The 14,920-nt window shown below is 41.3% G+C and overlaps 1 protein-coding gene across 3 annotated transcripts in view; it reads left to right on the top strand.

Moving 5' to 3' along the window:
- The first annotated feature begins 1,345 nt into the window (after positions 1-1,345).
- The window catches only part of LOC120795274 (pleckstrin homology domain-containing family G member 3), a 30,745-nt gene continuing 17,170 nt past the window's right edge, over positions 1,346-14,920 (top strand). For all 3 annotated transcript variants that reach the window (XM_040137050.1, XM_040137051.1, XM_040137052.1), the window contains exons 1-2: positions 1,346-1,527; positions 6,880-6,947. In XM_040137050.1, coding sequence (XP_039992984.1) covers positions 6,899-6,947 — 49 coding nt within the window. In that variant the 5' untranslated portion in view covers positions 1,346-1,527; positions 6,880-6,898. The remainder of the gene's footprint in view (positions 1,528-6,879; positions 6,948-14,920) is intronic.

A 14,920-nucleotide genomic window follows, 5' to 3' on the forward strand; every position in this document is an offset into this window, starting at 1 on the left:
TTTATGTTGTTTCAGCAACAATACAACATATTAGGCTTGATACAGACTTTTATGACTAAATAAGGAATACTCATGCCCGAGTCCTTCCAGCTACTGTTATTTATTTATTTATTTTCTTTCCTTTTTTAAATAACGTTTGAGCTCCAGGCCTGGGTGGGCACCACCTACACGTTGGACAGAGGCATTTCCGTATTTTTACCAGCAGATGGCGACATTGGTTTGTTAGCTGTTCAACTTGGCAGCATTTGCAGCCAGTTCAGATAATTTAAGGCTACATAAACTCCATCTCGGGAATTATAAAATCTTTGGTCTTATACAGATTTGCTGGGATAAAACGTTTCTTGCCTTCCATCATCAAGACAACAAATGTGTACAAATGTGTACATTTTTCTGCAGCAGGCTCAGTCCATTACACCTCTGTGTGACAACTACAGCTCCATTTTCACATTGTGCTCTCTGTTTGAGTAAAGTCGTCCAACATATTGCTGTCCTCGCAGCCTGTGTGGGGATCTTGAGATAATCTCCAGGAGGAGGGCAGAGAGGGGGGCGCGCAAGGCAAAAGCGCCCCTCTCTATTTAATCAGCCACACATAAATTAGCACCCACCCAATTGATTCTCTGAAGCCATCCTTTGTAAGCCGCGCCATTCTAATGACCTGACCCTCATAAATGTAATTGCCAGGGTTACAATTTGTTATGTCCTTTCACAAGCCTGTCACTGGTTTGCATACATATTCCATGAGTGGAAGTGAAGAAACCTTAATCAAAAAAACCAAAAAACAAAAAAAAACCCCCAACATTCTGTTTGTTTACCACCTTTTTGGTGTATCTCATACTGAAAGAAATCACCCAGTCATGCATTCCAGATGTTAAGACGTGGGAACACCTCTGACTTTCACCAGACACTGGCCTGTCAAAAACAGGCGGTCCTTTGTTGCGTTTACTTGCTCCTCGTAAAGTAGAAATTCTTCAGACGAGTGGCCATATCAAAAACAAGCTTTTTCAAAAACTGTAAATACGACCTTAATATTAATCTCCTTACTTCGAAGTACCTGTTCATGTGTTTTGTTGGGAAGTAACAATCCTGAAAGAGACAACAAAACGCACCCGAAAAGTACAACAATTATTTTTTAACCAATATTATTAATTCACACAGAAGGTCAAGCGATATAGCGGGCAATAAAAATCATATTTTTCTCACCATCTCCAGTCGGCGTTGTCCAAAACCAGTAGAGGTTCACATTCTCCTTGTTGTGTTCACTTGCGCTCACTATCGCTGTGGGAAGTTCCTACATTGCGGACAGATGATGAACGCAGCATTGGTTCTTCGCAGTTCTTCAAAGATGCGGGAGTGTTTGGTGGGGGACGCAGTGCGAGCTGATGAGCTTGGGATGTGTGTGTTTGAGCGGCTTGTACCATGTGAAAAGAAAAAAGGAACGGAGTAACGTACAGGTTTACACCGAGAGACTACGGGGGAAAGTTTTGTTGAGGACAAGAGTCGTTGGAAGGGAAGAAGTTGACGAATTCAGTAAGTGGACTGCTTTTGACAACTTTAGCAAATCTTAGCTAACTTAACGTTAGCTGTGAGTCGAGCTGCATGTCAGAGGGGTCTCTCTTCTGTGCTTATTCTCCGGTTATAGATAGTGTTATTTTCTCTGTTAAGATTGGCCGGGCATTTTATTAGCTTTGTCAGCCGCGTATTGAGCCGCCGATCAAAAAATAACAAACAAGCAACGCATTAAATTTACCTGCGTTCAGTTGCCCCATCACAGTCCAACAAACTAATTCAACCACCTCAGTGTGTGTATTTTGCTCACGATCTCAACCAACAGCCCGCACTGGAGCCCTGTACTTATGTGAAACACTTCATCACATTCCTCATTATGACCCCCATCAACTTACATTATGCGAAGATTTTAGTTGCATTTTTGCTTCATATAATTTCACAACATCCAGGCTGTACGATCTGGAGAGGGCAGGAGTTTCAGTCAGATAAGTAATGTTTGTCTTAGACACGAAACACTCAGTTGAGTGAACTTTGATCAGCTGCTGGAGTCTGTTTTTTTTTTTTTTCTATTCCTTTTCCATTTTAGGGAATGAGATTTTTCCACTTAAGCTTTAATGTCAGAGTTAACTTGTGAGGAAAAAATAACCTCCATGCTGCAGCTGAATCATTTGCCATTTCCTCTTTAACTACATCCAATTCCTCCCCCCTATGGTGCCCATACTTGGCCGTAATTGTTTTTTCTAATGAGCACCCCAGTGAGACACAGTGAGGTTTTAAATGCAGGCTGTTCATAGGTCAATGACTTTCCCCACCAGCTGCTGAAGAAGAATGGGACAAAATCAATCAGTTACCAGTGAAAAGTTCCATCTTTTACTCATTTGACCTCACTTGACCTGTCAGACAATAACCTCTCAACTTCATTTCAGATAAATGTTGCTTCAATGCAATGAACAGCGTTCTCTTCCAGGTGGTCCCGACAGGAAACTGCCCAAGTGTGTCTTGGATCTCAGAGTTGGCACTTGATTCCTTCTTCCCAAGTCTTGGTACGCTGCAGCTGTGATAAAATAACCAGAGCTGCAGAATGCAGGGATGGTTTCAGCTGTGGACACCATGTAACTTTCATAATCTGCATCTGAGCTTTTCATAAGTCACCTACTTTGTTATTTAGTGGTTTAACGCTTATTCGATGGTGCTTAGGATATACCTTTATCTCATGAGACCATGAAGTTCCAGCTTTTGCAAGTTACAGCTAGGATTACACGGTGAGAGTTAGAGGTCGACTTTAAACCTGACGTGACAACACTGTGTGTTTGTTTGAAAGTGGAGAGCGGATGCCAAAAGTGATTGAGCATTCCAGACTCTCTGTTATGTTGTTGTTATGATGTTGACAAGCCCTCACGAAGGCATGGGGGAGCTGTTTGTCTGCAGATGTGGTGTAATGCACCTTTTAAATGGGCACACTGCAATTCTATTTCAAGACTTGGTGTCTAATTTCCCCTCCAAACACTGTAGGACACTATGGAGGACTACTTACCCTGAAAGTCTTTGCATGTCGTTTCCCAAAAAAGATGGCATTTGCCAACTTCACTTGCCAGGTATGCATTCTGTGGTTATAGGTCATTGGTGGGGAGGTGAAAATTGCTATTTCTCCTTTCTCAGCACAGCAGGGAATGATTATTCTCCCATTAAGAGCTATTTTGGCCGCGGTGTACGTGGACCATATGGGCAAAACCCTCACAGTGCCCTGTGGGTGTTCACTTGTCGCCATATTTAAGCAGCAAGCTAAAAAATGCAGTGGACTAAAATAAGAGGCTCATATGTGGTGTGTCTGTGGGAAGTCATGGGTTAGGGCAGCACCTTTGTAGAAGCTGTGGATTTAATTTGACTGTCAGGGTTTATTGTTTTCCCCAGTGAATGAAAAGCTGTTAGTCTTTTAAGGCCTGTGTGTCAGGGGACAAACTGCGGGAGTAATGTGGGAAAGAGGGCGCTCACAGAAAGGCTGTTTGTCAGGGGTATTTTTTGTCAGGGAAGACAGGGTAAGAGGGTAAGAGAGAGGTCATGCAAGATAAACATGGCACCAGTGCTGAAATAATAAAGACTCTGTCTCAGTTAGCCCCTAGGACCCTAGACCTCTGCCTGCCATGCCAGGTTGGATTTTTATTTGTCCTGAACGTAAACATCCGTCGTGACCGATGGTGTCCTAAAGATATCTGCCCCACTGTGTCTGACTAGAGACATCTCAGGGGACTTATGTCCTACTTCCAGATTCCCATGGGTCTTGTTCGGACAGACGGTGACTGCAGCTTGATGCGGGAGGTCTGTGACTGTTACACAGCAGTTTTTCTTTGGATTATTTTTTAGCTTCTCCTCCCACAACATTGTTTTGCACTAGAAAAATCAATTTGTGTTGTTAATTATTGCAAAAGGTCTGATTAAATTCCTTTTTGGATTCAGATGGTGGATCCAATCTGCACGTCATCAGCTGTGTGAATAAATCACTTGGTTGTCGGACAGCTTGTTGATGGCTGTCTCCTTTGGAGACTGTTTGAACAACACATCAGGATTTAGATGTAAATACAGTCCATTAATTGGCAGCAGTCTTGCTATCCAGTAAAGCTGTACTTTGGTTAAATATGATGTCACATCCTAACTGACTTGTCTGTGTCCCTAAAACCCTTCCTGAAGAGACAGAGAAATTGACATGTCTACCTGATAGCAGAAGTCTTGTTTTCCTCTTGCTTCCTCTGTAGACATGTTCAGTGGTTTCACTTCCCTAGTAACCTTGACATGCTGTCAGTGGTGAGAAATACTCCAGATAGTCATCACCCCTGGAGGACCATTTTCATTTAGCATGTCATGCAAGAGGTCTTGGTTCAAGGTATATTTTTGTCTGCGCATATTTTTTCAGAGTGAGTCTTTTAACACATTTGTGGTGATGACTCAGTATAAATTTTCTATTTATTTGCAGCAGCGCTGTATCTTGGCCAGCATCAGTCCCCCTTAATCATCTGTTTGTTGTATTTTAAAGAAAGGAATTCAGGCTTTGACTGCCTGGATCAGTGTAAATCCTGGCGATTAGAGGAACAAGGAAGTTTATCAGCCCATCTGGAGAAGTGATCCATTGCAGGTCTTTCTTTTAATAATCATCAGATTCACTCTTGCAGCATCTGTCTTCAATTAAGGGGCAAGCTGCGGATTCCCATGCGGGAGGGTCATGCTGCGGGTAATGCAGTCATCAGCTGTGGGAACCAAATGCTCTCCATTTGTGTGAAATGGCAGCTAGTTCAAGCACAGGTGGCAAGTTTGGTATGAATGTTAGCCTGTACGTAGTGTTTTCTTTAGGATTTGAAATTTGTCCGTGCCCCCTCCCTAGGAAAACAAAGATTTGGAATTGCCATATGGCAGCAAACAGGACGTGAAAGTTAATGAGTTACGATTGTTGAATTCTGTCCAGATTGTGGGTTACACTGCTTTACCGTGTTCTCTTACACATTTTGAAGCATTTCACTCTCTCCACCTAAACCATTTTCCTACACCTACAGCCTTTGACAACATTTTTAAAACCAAAACATCCACAGTATATTTAGGTTTGAGCCCATTATTCCTAGTCTAGTTTCTCATTGACCAAAGGAAGATTAGCATAGCTTTGGTCTGGTCAGTAAGCGGGGTTAGCTCAGAGGTCGTAATGGGCAGGATTATCAGAGGATTTTATTAGTTCACTGTTCACTGACGCAAGTTCAAAGCCCGCTCCTCAACATGAATACTGCTTCTGCAGGTTACAAAAACTAACCAACTACTTGAAAATCAATTGGCCAAGCTTGGTTAAAAGCTGTTTGAGGAGGCTTCATTCTTAAAAAATGTCATTGTATCAGTGCTGCATTGACTGAGTATTCTGGTTACACACTCTCAACAGTGTGTAGATAATATTTTCCTACTTTGTCGCAGTACATACATCACACAGTAACAGTTGAAAGACACCATGCAATGAGTAGAAAGTATTCTGACTTGTGCAAATTTGTGATGTTTTTTAAATTGCAGTATTTTCTGGACATGTTTTCTAACGTTTTTCATTGCCAAGTAAATAGGTCAAAAATAGATTGTGTATGAGTCCAAAAAAAGAATATATTTTTATTTTGATAGGATGGAAAGATTTTTCCTTCACTAATTTGTTTTGCTTTACCCTAAGATGAAAAAAATAGTTTTGAAAATAAAAATAGTTTTACTTCAGTGCAGACTGGAGCTACGGGGACCCTACAGTGAGGCAGTGATCTTAATGTACAGAACCAGCTCTGTGACTTTTCTCCTTGCATTCCTGCACATCTTAATTGGCAAACCTCCTGGCAGTGGGCTCAGTTTGGCCTCGGCTGGCCTGGCTGTCAGTTCGGCACAGTGGCCAGCAAATGCACTAGGAACAATGCCCATCCTAATCCCTGAAGAATTCCTGCTCCTCTGATCTAGCTGGCCCAAGAATGTGATGTTTAAAAGGCCAGAGGCACACCAGGAATCACAGGGAGACAAGTTCTCATGCACAGTCTTCCATGATAATTAGCTATAAGCGGCCAGAAAGGCAGTGATGTGAGAAAGTGGCAGAAGAGTGGTTCAGAGGGGATACAGCTCATCCCTAACAGTTTCGCAGCCTGGCAAGAGGGATTAGAAAAAAACTTGCCACCAGGGGTGAACCTGTAATCTCACTGGACAGTTACACTGATAATGATAGACTTGTTTTGATGTGGTATGGATTTATTTGTAGCACTTACTGAACAAATTTATACAAACAAGGCAGGTTTATCTAAAATATATTTGTTTGTGTCGAGCTCATCTGTCACGTATATCACCACATATTTATATTAGTGAATTTTTTTTTGTAAAGTACTTGAGCACTATGCCGTTTTTTGAGGTATTTTTCTATTAAAGATTTTAATTAGTATTTATATAGCTCAAATAGCATTCATAGAGGTTCCCAAATCCTTTAACATATATTTTGTAGCTGCTTCATCTCTTGACTGTCCAATCATGGCAAATTGGATTCAATCCTGCCCTCTTTCTACTGATTAGCATGAGCTCATATCACAGTCAACCCTACATAACTCAGCCCTGGTTAGACTATACATTATCAAGTGGCTGGCATGAGCTAATGCAGAGAAACAAGCAGGGGAATGGGAAGAATTCCCCTTCTATATAAGACCTGATTAGACTGGCTAGTTTCGGTGGAGCCAGCCCAGTCAAGAAAACATGAGTGACTTACAGTAAAGAAACCAAAGGTGTTTTTAATACGAACCCACCAAAAATGATAAACATTGCCATGCTCTCTGTACTGTAAGTCTTGACATAAAATGCCTGGGTTCTGATTATACCTTTGTTTTGTTTTTTCAGCTCCAGAGGCCTCAGTGCCATGCCAGAGGGTTCCCATTCTGCTCTCCACCAGGGTGCAATGGGGGAAGGTAAGATCAGTGCAATTACATTCAGTGTAACTCAGGCTTCAGTAATTGCTATCAGTAAACTGGCCAGTCTTATAATATGGAGTTTTAATAAATTGGATTATACCTAACAGTATATCTGGTTACCCAGGACAGGCTACTAACACAACACAGAAGTACAGCAGAGGTGAATGGAAAAGTGCTGGAAATGGAAGAATAGCGGAAATGTAGAGGCTTTGAGAGGCAGAGCTGAGAGAGCAATGAACTCCCCTCCTACAGTCCCAGCTGGCAGAGTGGCTCTTTGTGTGGCTGTGGAGGTCAGCCAACCCCCTTCATACAACTGAAACCCCTGAACACTCGCCCATCAAACCAGAATGTGTCACAATCACCGACAGCCAAGATAGCTAGTCTAGCCAGCAGTGCTGACCTTGTATGCTGGGGGCCACTCAAATTACATATTATTTTAGTGTTTATTATCTTCAGTCGTGGAGCCACTGCATTGACACAGAACGTCTTTGTATCTGTTTGCCTGCTCTGTCCCTCAACCCCCAACCGCCCCCAAGCCTCCTCTCCTCTCTACATAACACATTTGGCACTTGGCTTCGACTTTGGCTGAAGAAAACCAATGTGTCAATGGTTCCCTTTTTCCTCTACGCCTGTCCCTTTGGTTCAGCTTTGGCCAGAAAAGGTTTTTGGCTGAGGGAGACGTGTGCCACCCTCATGAAAATTTGTGTGTCTGTTTCCTCAAAAAGCCACTCTCCAATGACAACAAATTCTCACAGCTCATTTTGCAGCTCAGGTGTCTAGTATAAAATCACCTTGGCATGACAGAACACCCACTTGCAGCTGAAGTATTTTCAGATTCGTTTGTTTGTGAAACAGTTGGAGTTAAAGTGTGACTGACCTGACTCCCCTTCTGTGGATAGATGAATTGTAATTAAGGGGCAGGGCTGCTTGCAATGCCTTATCTGTGTGAGGTGATGATTGGATGTGGTAAACAGGCAGGAGGAATTCACATGGTGAAAGGAAGCCCCCTGTCTGGTCAAGGTAAATAATGGGAAGGTTGTGGTTACCATCCAGCTCCAATTTCTCTAAAGGGTCAAACGAGTTTGAAGTTAAAAGAATCTATGTTGATTATTTTACCACCAGCTTTGAACGGCACCATGCATTATCAGACGAAACCAGCATAAAGGAAGATATTTGGGCTGTGCTCCAAGATCTACCGAGATGTTCTTTTCAGCTGTTGAAAGTATTTTTTCATTGTTCTGCACTGTGAATACTTTTCCAGGACAATCCGGATGACGGGAAAAGCATATAAGACCCCTGATAATTTCCAACAAAATTAAACTTTCATCACCATGGTGGACCGTGAACCAGCATGATTATAATCCTTCTGTCCCACTTGTGATTATATAGAAATATGTTAAAAAAACACGAATGTACGTTTAGGCTGTCAATCCTGTGACAGTGACATAACCAGGCATCAACAGACCTGAGGCAGCATGAAGCAGCTCTCTCAAAGATCAGGGTTCCCTCTGACCTACTTAACCCTGGGCAGGAATGTAGCTGTGTGTGCAGAATGTACAGCTTTAAAGGGGTTCTGGGGGGACGGACGGATCATCTCCATTCACTGCAGCTTTTCCAGGCCAATGGGCATAGGGTTGTGGACATAGAGAGATGACGGCAGGGATGGCTGCGTCTCTGAGTGGGCTTGTTGATGGAGCTTCTGGACTGGAACTCTTTCTCAGCTTAATTGCCCTTAGAGTTAATCATGGGCAGCCTCAGGTGAGCCCGAAGCAACTCCTGTTCAGCCACGTTTTGAAGTCATGCACTGACACTCGCTGAAACTATCGAAAGTCCCATGTCCTTTATGTCTGCAACATCTTGCTAGTGCTGCATAGGTTTATGTAAGTCATTATATAACATAACTGCTATTGTAACAGAATTTATACAGCTCTACATTCACTCTGTTTCATTTCATTGTTTGGCTCAGGCTCACACACACCCCACAAAATAAGTTATTTCAGTGTAAATTGTTTTACAGCTCCTGCAATGGCATTCCTCCTTATAGAGCTCTTCTGGTGGATTACCCACATTAGTTACAGGCTCTTTACTTTGTGTGTCCCTGTTAGATGGCCTCTTAGAAACTCATTTGAATCTATAAATCTCTTCATCAGCTTCCTCCATAACCCTTTACATTCGGTTGATGTTTTGCAAGCAAGCAAGCTGTGCATTAGAATATTTTAGTGTCACTGCAGACATGACACTAAACACAATAATGGCTTAGTAATGTTAATTATATATTTTTGTAAAAGCTGGTTGATGTAATTACTGCTCTTGCTTGTAATTCATTGTTGCATTACAAAATCATATCTGTTCTGTTCTTTGTTTAGTAATGTATATAAAAGACGGACAAAAGTAAGTGCCAAAGAAAGCAAGCAAATTCCTCATTTGACTGCTGTATACACTAAGTGTTAATTAGGCCTAAACTACAGGGAAAAAAGCATCACACCCTTTATAATGCTGCATGTGATAAACAGCTTGATGCGAGGTACATGAAGTGTTCCTCCCTGACCTCCTTTTCTCCACTCTTCACACAGCTGTCCTGCCACCAGCCTGTGAGGACTCCGCAGAGAGGCACTAACAGGACAGCAGTTTGGTTGTAGACTGTCAGGCTGGTGGTAAATTTTACAAAAGACTAACACCTCAGAGCCCAGATGGTGTGTGTTGTCTAGAGGAAATGTGAGTTTTGAATAGATCCAGGGCAGGCTGTGTTGCTAGTGCCTGAAGGGTTCGTAGAGGGTGCCTTTTGACAGAGGAGTTTCCTAAGTGGATCATCACATGCCTATGCACTGAGGTCATTTGGCACGGCTGGATCCTTTAAGAGCCAGGGTCAAGCACAGGGGAGGTTTACAGGATTAAATTTTAGCTTTTTGAGGAGTTTTGTACTTTTGATACATTAAGAATCCTGCCTCTCTAAATAATGTCACTCTTTAATGCTCAAGAAGGGATTTTGTCCTTAGCTGTCACTGTTGGGGTGTATATCAAAAGGTCGAATTTACATACATGTAAACATTGATTGTCTCATTGTGCTTTTCTGAGAAACTGAATTGTGATAAGTGAGTATTTTGCAAGAGTTACTCAACATTTTGCTGTCATGGTTTGTCAGACATCCTTAGGTACATTTGTTTTACACAAGCATTTCAGAAATCAAAAAAAATCTAAACATTTACAAAAGTATCTTGATGTTTAACTACACTCAAATGAGTGAAATTTGTAAACACACAAAGTTAATTTCTCTTTTACACAGCAGAATTCCCCAAAAACTTCCCAGCACAACATTTTGACCTTGATTATCAGCGTGGTATGCAGGTTCAATTCATGTGTGTGCTCAGCCTCTGGTATCCACTGCAGTATATTTACCGACTTTCAGGCTAATTATTAACACCGTATTAAAAGCTCGTTGTGAGGCCAAACGCAAGTGTAAATCAAACCATCTTCTACATATAAAGGATAGTTCAAAGTAGAAAAAACCCTGAAGTGACCTAAATTCTTCCCTTCGTCAGTGGAAAAGAAATCAATCCAGGCCATCGGTCTTAGTGTCTGATCACCAGTATTCTGACTCATGCTGTTTGATAATGGTCTGTGAAGACTTAGGACTTAATCCTCAGAGGCACCGTTTATGCTTGTGCCTCCTGCCCTCCTGAGGGACAGCCATTCACCGTTGCCAGGTGGGGAGGAGTTTTTCCCATGGGGATCAGTATAAGACTACCTCCCTGTCTCCCATCAGCCAGCGCAGGAGGAGATGAGCCAGAGGTTGTGGAGGGGTGCTGAAGAAGGAAGTTCAGAGTGGATGTTGAGGGGTGGAAGGGCTTTATTAAGATGTAGTGCAAAACATGATTCACTCTTTATCCGCCAAGGAAAGCAGGGTCACACACTGTGCCCTTGGCACTGAAAGATAGGTTAGCAGATTAGCAGTCGCCTCAAGAGCCAGTTTGAAGTTGTTTTCTTTTCTTTTTTTTTCTTGCTTTTGAGTGAACATACTAATCAGCCCATTAAGAACTAATATTTTCCACCTTGTTACATGCGTTAATGCGGGGGGTGAAAGTCCTCATAATGTTCAGTGGGAATCTCCACACAAAAGTAACTCTGTTCAAGTACAGTAAAGAAAAACAGGTGGAAAATACAGCAAGAATGTGCTTAGAACTATTAATTCTGTCGAGGGCGATAAGATAATGCAGCAAGAAAAGTTGTGAAATTTACCACGGAGACTTCAGTTGATGTAGTAACATCCTAAATTACTAGCACATGTAAAAAAAAAAAACTAAAAAAAAAAAACCCCTTTTTGGCCCAAGGGGATAGAATTAATGTATGAAGCTGCCAAGACAGTGCCAGGCACCCAGGAAACAATGACTCATCGTGATTGACTGAGCCCTGAAAGTATCAATATTTTACAGTTTTATCATCACTGATTGTGCATGTGTGATCAAGCTAGTGTCTGGAGCAATATCACAAGGTGACTCTAGATGTGATTCATTGTCCGCTTAGCTCAGATTCATCACCATTTGATACATGAATCAGTATGAGTCAAGTAGGAGTGGCTGTGTGATGGTTACTAACTGAGCAGGCAGCGGCTTGTTTTTTCTGTTGGATGTTCTGTCCACAGTGCTGTCACTCATACTCTTGTTGTTTGTTTTCTCATAAAACGCTCAGAAAATTACCAATGATTAATCACTCATTACTACTGATGCTAATGACAAAGAGACTTGCTGGAGACAGCAAATAGTTAGAGGAGCCAAGGTGCTTCAGATTGGCTGCTGAGAAAGTAAGTTTCCAGTACTAAGTGCCTCTGCAGTTTTAGGATAAGTATTTGCATGCTGAACATCAATATTAGGCAGTGTTGTTCCTGTTTCTTTGCCCCTGATTTGGTTAGAATTCAAAAGGCTACAAGCCAGACAGTATAGCACAGCATTAACACAAACATTGGGTTATTTTTGTAGTCTCATAGGCAAATCTAGAGTTCCTAGTAAGTTCAGCTTTAATAGTCATACAGGTGTGTCTTCCTGGGAGAGTCTTTTTAACTGTGTAGGGCACACTCATCATTCATCATATTAAAACTCTGGTCACATTGGAGAGGAGCTAGGAAGAAGGTGATTTAGAAATCATCCTGGACTTTCAGGCCTCTTGCTTTGGTGAATGAATCTCATCAGTGCCATCTTCAAGGTATGCGAGGACCGACACATTAGAATATGTATGAATTCCAATAATCAGTGCATTTTTATGTAGTCTTGTGTTTTAGAAATATTGTAAACATAATTATGTCAACTTGGTAATTGTTATCTGTTTCTTGATGATTGAAACATTTTCCATCACTCTGTCAGGAACTTGCACTTCCACAACTTATACAATCTTTATGACTGGTGTTGTTATTACCCTTGATGTGTCTAGTTCGTTTGCTAATACCTTATGTCAGGTAGACATTGTGCTATGCAATACACTGTATACAAAGAACTATTTGCTTCCATCCTGTTGAGTGTAAAACACAAGTTGGATAAGCCAGGTAAGAGAAAGGAAAACTATAGCTTGTCCTGGGTAGAATTTGCATGGTTATCTGCATAGAGGCCGGTTTGCATGAACTGATGAGAAAATGTGAGTGATCATCACAGGGTTTTGCAACCAACAACTGACGTAACAGCTGCATGCCGTGGCTTATCATGTTCTCAGGGACGGTAGTAATATTTGGCTGGAAAAAGCTGATGTATTGATATATGCCAGATCATATCTGTGGAGCTTATTGCAAGAACAAATTAGAGACTGTTGCTTAGATGTGTTTGTCATCGGCCAAGCATGCAAAAATTGTATTTACGCAAGCAAGAGAATTTTGTATATAAAGGAATGCTCTGTGTGTCATACACCAACAACTTCAGACAGAGAGAGATCCCCTATGTCATACGTGTGACTGTAGCCTTTTAGAAAAGTAAATAACCAGGTGCTGGGGTATTCATTTCAGAGTTTCTGTTCACTTGTTGCTCCACCTTATTAGGCACTGTATGTCATTTATATAACCATGATGTCAGAGGCAGAGTTTAGACCTGTTTAAGTTTATGAACTGTCTGCATTGTTAACTGTCTCATACGTTCACACTGAAATAGAAACAAGAGCAGACTTTACATTATTAGCCCTGGATTGATCAGTCATTGAGCCCCTTAGTGAGTGAATATCCTGGCTGCTTTCAGTAATGACACAGACTGAAGCATTTTCCCAAAATCACCTGTCATACCCCTCACACTCACTTGTTTCTAATCAAATGGGGAGTCCTGCACTCTGACCTGGGTTGACAGTATTTTATTTGGCCATTTTCTTCATTTAAAATCACTTAACATTAACTTTATGTTGCAATTTGGTTACAAGTTGTATTAACGTACAGCGGCACTGCGTTAAAGTGAGCCTCTGTCCAGGGGATTTAAATTCAGGGAGGCAACAAAAGAGAAGGGAAAGTCATGCTTGTAGCATTAAAACACCTTTGTCTGTAAATGTTAACCTCAGCTTAACAGCCAGGAAACTGGAATTCAAAGAATTACAATAAGGGGTTGGGAGGTTTTTTTTTTTTTTTTCTACCATTCCAACCATAAGTATCTGACCTAATGTAACCCATTAAGGATCACACAGTTTCTACACTCTTAGTTAACAGTCTAGCTGATGATTTTGTTGAGACAAAATGGACTTTGAAAAACTGCTGTGAGTTATTGAGGTTCAAAAGCTGTCTGAAATGTAATACTATACTGTCTCTCTAGCCTTGACTTGGTTAATGGTTATGTCTGTGAGTTAACTGTATTGACATAGGTCTGAAACAAAGGAGAGTGTCATTTTTGTTGATGTTGTAGACTTGTGATGTGAAATTGTGGAGAGTGAACGTCAAGATCCGTGACTAGGATGATATGGAAATTTTGTTCTGGGACATATATTTAACTGTACAAAACCATCTCCGCAACTATCATGTGTAAGGTATGATTTAACAGGTCAGTCCACTGAGCTGCTTGGAAGGAAGGGCCACGAGAAGTAGTTCATAAGTTAATGTAGATATGCTCAAAAATCATACTTCAACAAGGTTTTGAAATATATAGATATAAGTGAATGCTTCCCTTACATGTGACAAGTATGAACATTTTATATCCTCCTTCTTTCTGTCAACATGGCAGATGTATTGAATACATGATGGTAGCTGTGCAGAAAACAGATGGTTTAAACTAGTGTGCGCTGTTCACTGGCCTTGTTACAGTGGTTTCATTTTATAGACCTTTCCGTGCAGTTATTGCCAAAACATCACTGGTATTTGGGCTTAAGGGATAAATTCCAAGAACTATTTTTCCTACCAATAAAGTTAATGTTAACAAATTGTTGTTGTTGTTGTTGTTACGTTAAAGCAGCTGTTATCTTTGGTCAGTCTCTTTTGCTGAAATGATATTGCTTGAATGTGATATGACATTTAGTTTAGTATGCGTATTCATTTTCCCATTACTGACCATCAAGGCAATGGCTGTTAACACTGCAAAGGCACCAACAGCAAACCATGATAGCTGAAACACAGAAATGCCCCCTATAGATAAGCCGATCAGCCACAACATTAAAACCAGTTGCCAGTTTTTAAATTTTATACCAGACACTCAATGGTCCTCCACAGCTGACAACTGGGTGGCACAGTATTGGGCATGGCCTTGCCACAGTGGCAACAGATCCCTCAGAGATTAGTGATAAATGTTTGCAGATGGTGAAGAGACTCTGTGGCACCATGCAAGACCAGACACTCTGCTTTTACATGGTCTGTATGATAAGGGTTGCTTATTCAGATCACAAGTCGTTTTTGTCCAAGGCAACTGGAAGAATTGAAAAACTTGGCACAGAATGACACAGGACCATGTACTCAGCTTATCTTAGACCTGTATGTTGAACAGGTCATTTGCATTCCTCTGCAATGGCCTGTTTCAACAAAGTCAGTG

Source organism: Xiphias gladius, chromosome 10 (assembly GCF_016859285.1).
Source record: "Xiphias gladius isolate SHS-SW01 ecotype Sanya breed wild chromosome 10, ASM1685928v1, whole genome shotgun sequence".
NCBI classification, from domain to species: domain Eukaryota; kingdom Metazoa; phylum Chordata; class Actinopteri; order Istiophoriformes; family Xiphiidae; genus Xiphias; species Xiphias gladius.